This window comes from Amblyomma mixtum, chromosome 7, assembly GCF_055824585.1.
Source record: "Amblyomma mixtum isolate Tamu chromosome 7, ASM5582458v1, whole genome shotgun sequence".
NCBI classification, from domain to species: domain Eukaryota; kingdom Metazoa; phylum Arthropoda; class Arachnida; order Ixodida; family Ixodidae; genus Amblyomma; species Amblyomma mixtum.
This window is the reverse complement of record NC_143018.1, coordinates 74,078,835-74,086,278: the sequence shown is the minus strand read 5'-3', so window position 1 is coordinate 74,086,278 and position 7,444 is coordinate 74,078,835. Positions and strand designations below refer to the sequence as shown.

The following is a 7,444-nucleotide window of genomic DNA, read 5'->3' as shown; positions in this document are numbered from 1 at the left end:
GATAGGACTGATCCCTGCGGGGTGCACTTGTTGCCGAGGGGAAGGTCACGCGAGCGGAGACCTCCTACTTGAAAATGCGCTTTTCTACCTGAGAGAAAGTCGCCGATATAGTTGAAGGTGCGGGCTCCCACCCCGAGTTCATGAAGGTTCTCCAAGATCGCATCATGTCTGACATTGTCAAAAGCCTTTTCCAGGTGGAGTCCAAGAATCATTCTGGTGTCCCGCGTCTTTGCCTCAATAATCTGATGTTTGAGCTGAAGCATTACATCCTGCGTAGAAAGTGTTGGTCGAAATCTAATCATGGTTGGGGGGTAAAGCTCATTCTCCTCCATAAACCGGTTGAGGCGGGTATTAACTACGTGCTCCATTAGCTTACCTACACAAGACGTGAGCGAAACTGGCCTGAGGTTCTCAAGGCTGAGTGCCTTCCCGGGTTTTGGAATGAGAATGATCTCTGCCGTTTTCCATATTTGTGTTATTGAGCCCTCCGACCAGCATTTCTGCATATACTCAGTGATTGTAGCGACTCTTCATCTAGGTTGCGGAGGATCTTGTTGGATACTGAATCTAGGCCAGAGGCGGATTTGTCTCTAATGAAGGGGCCTTCGACAGTGTGCAAGTATCGCGTGTAGTGACACATACAGACTCTGCAGGTACAAATATACACGTGTCGCGATTTAACGGGCTTCCGCCAGTGTGCATAGTACCGTGTGGAGCGACACAGCCAGACTCTGGAGGCGTAAAAGTACACGTGTCGCGATTGAAGGGAATTTCGCCAGTGCGCGTATGCTTGTGCCTAGTTAACCTTGGAGAGTCTTCAGTTGTAAAAGAGCGCATAGGACTCTCACACTGTCATCCTCCTGTGTGGCTCCGCCTCTCTCTGTTACTGTAGTTATTCGCAGACGCCGCTGGGACCTCGGAGCATCTCCTTTTAATGCACGTGTCTGCCGCCCGAACGAATTGTGTTCGATATCGATCTTTTCTGGTAGTGTTCATCACCTTCGCACAATGGTCGTTGTCCGTCAATGAGCCGAGAACACAGCTTCTGTCATGGCAGTCAGGAAAGCACACCGCTCCTGCGAATAAATTTAGTAGAATGTGTGCCGTTAGGGAAATTCAGTTTTTATTTTTCGATTTGCTCTCTCAGCAATATTTTTTTTCGTTGTTTCAATCATGCCAGATTGTTGTTTGCATCGAGCAATAATTCTCAATAAGGTTGATGTTAACACACAGGACGCGGACATTTTATGGAAACGCACCAATTCAAGACATCTCAAGAAATAAGGAGTGGATTCATACAAGCTTTCAAAATAGTGCCTGTAGTGTATCTACCACCGTATGTGGATCTACGGGGTTTTTGGAGCGTGTTAAGGCAGCTCAAAAATGCCAGATGGTTTTTCGGATCAAGGAATAATTTTCGCAAATAATGGTGCTAAGAACGTCCGACAGGTAAAACAAAACGTTGTTCAGCTTCATGGCTTCGTCCGACCGGTTGTGGCCGCTTACCCGCTCGTAGGAGGCAAGCCAATCCTCCACGTCGTGGTCATCGGACTCGCTAAAGATGGCAGGGTCCCGCTGTCGGAGAGCTGCAGGGAAAACGACGGGCGTAGGCGAAGGGGCAGATCAGTGGACAGCGTCGATGGATAAAGTTGACGCGATGGTTCTGCTGCGAAGCTCCAGGACGTGCCCAGCGCCTCCCTCAAATTGTAACAAGATTTGCAGAAAAAACAGCCAAAAGACAGCTAGCCACAATGATAGCCTGAGCTCCGGTCATCAACCCAACAATCTCGCACCGTGCGCTGCTGGTGTACCTGCCGCACTGCCCATTTTGCTCTTTACGGTACAAATAACAGACGGGTTTTTTTCACTGCATTTAGATTTTATATGTGATCTCTCGCACAAATCAAAGGTAGCCTCGTCTCGATGCCTTGAATAACTTTTGTTCTAAAACCATTCAAAGTTTAAACTATGGACGTCTATGCAAGTAACCAAACCTGGAGCTTTTTTGAGTGGTGATTTCTGAACAGTCTGCAGCTGGAATTGCTTTTAGTGCGCTTGCACTTGCCTCGTCTGGGGATGAATCCTCGGAGAGAAAAACACTAAAATGAAACACTTCACGGCCGCGAGTAGGTTACGCACCCGGGGCGGCGCAAACAGATCCGCATTGTTGGCCCTTGCGTTTGACTACGGCCCCATAGCCGCTTTTTTATTTCTTTATTACACTTCAATATCGCCGCGATGCTAGTCAGGCGCGCTGCCTCTTGACTATCGCCGTAGCCTAACATCCCGCGTGCTATCTGATAGTCCCTTGCGCTGTGCTTTACCCGTCGCCGCCTTCACCAACTTTCATCTGTGCACATTGGAACCAAAAACCTACACCGAAGTGAAAAACGAAGTGCTTGAGCACTGAACTCGTATTTGGATTATGTTCCTCGCTATCACAATAGCAGTCCTGTTTTGGGGTTAATTAACGAAACAGGAACCCATCGCATTTGGCAGGTGGAGAAATATATATAGAGAGAGGGAAAACTCTCATTTTGTCTTGAAGGAGAGCGGTAGAAGAGACAAAAGACTAAGATAGATATAATGAAAAAAAAACGGATAAAACGAAAAACCTGGGCCGGCTTGCACGAAACAAATAAGACCGGCTTATTTCTAGTCTAATCTTATTCGCGGTCTAAAAGCCCTCTCGATTTTGAGAAAAGAAAATGCGCATAGATGGTTCACTTTGTCGGTGAGTGCCTCAAGTGCGCACGAACGCCGACTAAAACATTGAGTTACCGAACTTTCAGTCGGAGTTCGTGGTGCATTTGAGGTGTCCACTGACAAAATGAACCAGCTATGCGCTTTTCCTTTCTTCAAAACCGAGAGAGCTTTTAGACCGCGAATAAGATTAGACTGGAAATAAGCCGGTCTCATTTGTTTCGTGCAAGCCGGCCCTGGATAAAACGCGTCTTTGATGCGAGCCCCATTACTGCTTAAGTGGATCCGTGAGGGTGCACGATTTTGCATTTCCACTGCATCAATAAAATTGATCGCTATAAATTTAACCCCCGATTTAACGCCGGCAGCACAATCACCAAGATTATCGAAGGTACACAAAGTTAAGTAAAGTGGCTGTACTAGCGCACCTACGACGCATTTAGTTTAACGAGGTAAATCGGCGGATAAACAGTTTTTTTTAGCAGCTTCAAATTCAACAGGAACTTTCTGTTGTTTGATGCCACGGTCTGTCGAGTCAAACAGAAAGTTTGTCCAAAAGTGACTTTCACAACGGTTACCCTCTCAAAGGCTGCAGAGCTACAAGCCAGTGTGTGCACGCACACGTGTAAGTAGCACAAAAGCCAAGCCGTCATGCCCTTAGATGGAGCCTTTGCTGACGCCGGGCATTCTTTCTTAACAGAAAAAGGCACAGCCGCTACTCTCTTGTAGTGCCCCACCCGGTGGCAAAACAATCCCAATTATCTTTCCTAAAATTTTTCATACTTTTATTTCTGCTTCTGCTCTCAGAACGCCAACGCCATCTTCATTTGGAAAACCATGTTTATGCTGTGTTTCTGAAATACATGCAGTTAGAAAACGTTGTTCTGGTTCTAAATAACGCACCGCAGGCTTTCTTAATTTTGCTGTTTCGCGCTTCCATTCTAATTCGGGGAAATCAAAATACATTGTCTCGATAATATAGATGTTCACTCCTGCGTTGGGGACATTTTGACGGGAACTATTTTGTTAATACGAATCAATATATAACTGCCGCCATTGCCCCAGTGCAGCGGCACGCTACAAAGACCGCCAAGCAGGGCAGTTGTGAAAAAAACGGCAAAGATTAGGGAAAGCAAAAATGGGGTGCACAATACGGCGACTGTAGGAGTAGGCTGAAAAGGCTCACCCAGTCTTCCATGAGGCGTTCCGTACACCTCGCTTCTTGCGTCAGTTGTCCTGGCAGCCGCCGGGCGACGCCAGGGGACGTTTGCGGAAGCCGGGCACGGCTTGCCTGCAGCTTGAGAGCAGAATGAGTTTGTAAAAGGTTAACCCAATGTGGGATTCATCTCAAATGCGGAGCTGCACAGGAATCAGAGTTCCACGCTTCCAGAAAGAGGAACACGTGAACATATGTAGTCAGTGTCGTCGCTCCTTGCAGGGAAAATGAACCCTTTATCGATTACTCGCCAATACGCAGAATTCCAATATATAACACATGTAGCTAAAGCATAACAATTTTTGTTTTTATTTTGGCGTTACACTTAAAGGTGGTAAAGTAATCAGCGCTGAAAGCCGCTGCGACATTTATGCTTCTTTTCATTACGCGCTGCGGAAAATCCTGAATGTCGTCGCAAATTTATTCGACAATTACGACATAGTTTGATTGAAATGTCGGCACAATGAGACTACACATGTACCTGCAAGTTTCCCTTTAAGCTCACCGAATTCCAAAACCACTTCAGTAGCCGTTTGAAAGAGGCACACTTTCAACTGCTAATAACAGTGCACATTGTGTTAGCGCCGCTACAGCAAATTCTATACGCGGCCAGCGTCACATCTGCTTCCAAACAAAACAATGGTGGCGACCAGGTCTAACTTCTCTGTACGTTTTCTCTCTTTCAATGCAAGGAAAACGCGCTGCTACGAATGTGTTCTGCTCTCGACCAACAGCTACGAACCTTTGCCGCCTGCACCGCTGAAGTGCTGAGGCTGCGCCGAAGCGGCCGGTACGCCACAGTTGCTGGCCTGAGGACGGGCGGCGTCCTGCATGGTGCAGGCTCTTAGGCCACTTACAACTACACCCCAGAACAAGGAAATTAAACAAGTGTACACACTTCTTGGGAAACGGAAGGAGGCAGGGAAAACAGGGGGGCAAGTCCTCACAAAGACTACGCATGTACCTGCAAGTTTCTGCTTATCGAATTCCAAAACCACTTCAGTGGCCGTTTAAAAGAGGCACACTTTCAACTGCTAATAACAGTGCACATTGTGTTAGCGCCGCTACAGCAAATTCTATACGCGGCCAGCGTCACATCTGCTTCCAAACAAAACAATGGTGGCGACCAGCTTTAACTTCTCTGTTCGTTTTCGCTCTATCAATGCTAGGAAAACGTGCTGCTACGAATGTGTTGTTCTCCTGCCCAAGAGCTACGAACCTTTGCCGGCTGCACCCCTGAAGTGCTGAGGCTGCGCCGAAGCGGCCGGTACGCCACAGTTGTTGGCCTGAGGACGGGCGGCGTCACGCATGGTGCAGGCTGTTTGGCCACTTGCAACTACACCCCAGGACAAGGAAATTAAACAAGTGTACACACTTCTTGGGAAACAGAAGGAGGCAGGAAAAACAGGAAGCAAGTCGGCACAAATAGACTGCACATGCACGTGCAAGTTTCCCTTTAAGCTCACCGAATTACAAAACCACTTCATGGCCGTTTAAAAGAGGCACACTTTCAACTGATAATAACAGTGCACATTGTGTTAGCGCCGCTACAGCAAATTCTATACGCGGCCAGCGTCACATCTGCTTCAAAACAAAACAATGGTGGCGCCAGGTTTAACTACTCTGTTCGTTTTCGCTCTTTCAATGCTAGGGAAACGCGCTGCAACGAATGTGTTGTGCTCCCGTCCAAGAGCTACCAACCTTTGCCGCTGCACCGCTGACGTGTTGAGGCTGCGCCGAAGCGGCCGGTACGGCACAGTTGTTGGCCTGAGGACGGGCGGCGTCCAGGCTCTTTGGCCACGTGCAACTACACCCCAGAACAAGGAAATTAAAAGTGTACACACTTCTTGGGAAACAGAAGGAGGCAGGAAAAACAGGGGGGCAAGTCAGCACAAATAGACTGCACATGCACGTGCAAGGTTCCCTTTAAGCTCACCGAATTCGAAAACCACTTCAGTGGCCGTTTAAAAAAGGCACACTTTCAACTTATAATAACAGTGCACATTGCGTAGCGACGCTACAGCAAATTCTATACGCGGCCAGCGTCACATCTGCTTCCAAACAAAACAATGGTGGCGACCAGGTTTAACTTCTCTGTTCGTTTTCGCTCTTTCAATCCTAGGGAAACGCGCTGCTACGAATGTGTTGTGCTCCTGCCCAAGAGCTACGAACCTTTGCCGGTTGCACCCCTGAAGTGCTGAGGCTGCGCCGAAGCGGTCGGTACGCCACAGTTGTTGGCCTGAGGACGGGCGGCGTCCTGCATGGTGCAGGCTCTTTGGTCACCTGCAACTACACCCCAGAACAAGGAAATTAAACAAGTGTACACACTTCTTGGAAAACAGAAGGATTAAGGGAAAACAGGGGGCCAATACGTCACAAAGACTACACATGTACCAGCAAGTTTCCCTTTAAGCTCACCGAATTCGAAAACCACTTCAGTGGCCGTTTAAAAGAGGCACACTTTCAACTTATAATAACAGTGCACATTGTGTTAACGACGCTACAGCAAATTCTATACGCGGCCAGCGTCACATCTGCTTCCAAACAAAAGAATGGTGGCGACCAGGTTTAACTTCTCTGTTCGTTTTCGCTCTTTCAATCCTAGGGAAACGCGCTGCTACGAATGTGTTGTGCTCCTGCCCAAGAGCTACGAACCTTTGCCGGTTGCACCCCTGAAGTGCTGAGGCTGCGCCGAAGCGGCCGGTACGCCACAGTTGTTGGCCTGAGGGCGGGCGGCGTCCTGCATGGTGCAGGCTGTTTGGCCACCTGCAACTACACCCCAGAACAAGGAAATTAAACAAGTGTACACACTTCTTGGGAAACAGAAGGAGGCAGGAAATAATGAGGGGGACAATTCGGCACAAATAGACTGCACGTGCACGTGCAATTTCCCTTTAAGCTCACCGAATTCCAAAACCACTTCAGTGGCCGTTTGAAAGAGGCACTTTCAACTGCTAATAACAGTGCACATTGTGTTAGCGCCGCTACAGTAAATTCTATACGCGGCCAGCGTCACATCTGCTTCCAAACTAAACAATGGTGGCGACCAGGTTTGACTTTTCTGTTCGTTTTCGCTCTTTCAATGCTAGGAAAACGCGCTGCTACGATTGTGTTGTGGTCCCGCCGAAGAGCTACGAACCTTTGCCGGCTGCACCGCTGACGTGCTGAGGCTGCGCCGAAGCGGCCGCTACGCCTCAGGTGTTGGCCGGAAGACGGGCGGCGTCCTGCATGGCGCAGGCTGTTTGTCCACCTGCAACTACACCCCAGAACAAGGAAATTAAACAAGTGTACACACTTCTTGGGAAACAGAAGGAGGCAGGGAAAGCAGGGGGGCAAGGGTGCGTAATTCCCAGCAGGGTGACACAACTGACGAACACCAAGCAACATCCCTCCCCGTGTGTCTTTTCCTCGTTTGTCTCGCGCTAAGCCAACATGCAAATCATGAATCACCAACTGGCCCAAGACTGCACTTTGCTAGCAACCCCCTCCTCCACCGTCGCGTCCTTCCCCATCTTGAAGGGCTCC

General features: G+C 48.7%; 1 protein-coding gene across 1 annotated transcript; it reads right to left on the bottom strand.

The window, feature by feature from the left end:
• Positions 1–916: 916 nt before the first annotated feature.
• Positions 917–6,665, bottom strand: LOC149336522 (uncharacterized). Its single transcript, XM_089554158.1, has 7 exons — positions 6,575–6,665; positions 6,092–6,176; positions 5,621–5,726; positions 4,662–4,746; positions 3,890–4,000; positions 1,507–1,586; positions 917–1,076 (listed from the first exon to the last, which is right to left on the bottom strand). Exons 1-7 carry the CDS (start codon positions 6,663–6,665, stop codon positions 1,023–1,025), a joined length of 612 nt encoding a protein of 203 aa, XP_089410284.1. The 3' UTR covers positions 917–1,022.
• Between the last annotated feature and the right edge of the window lie 779 nt (positions 6,666–7,444).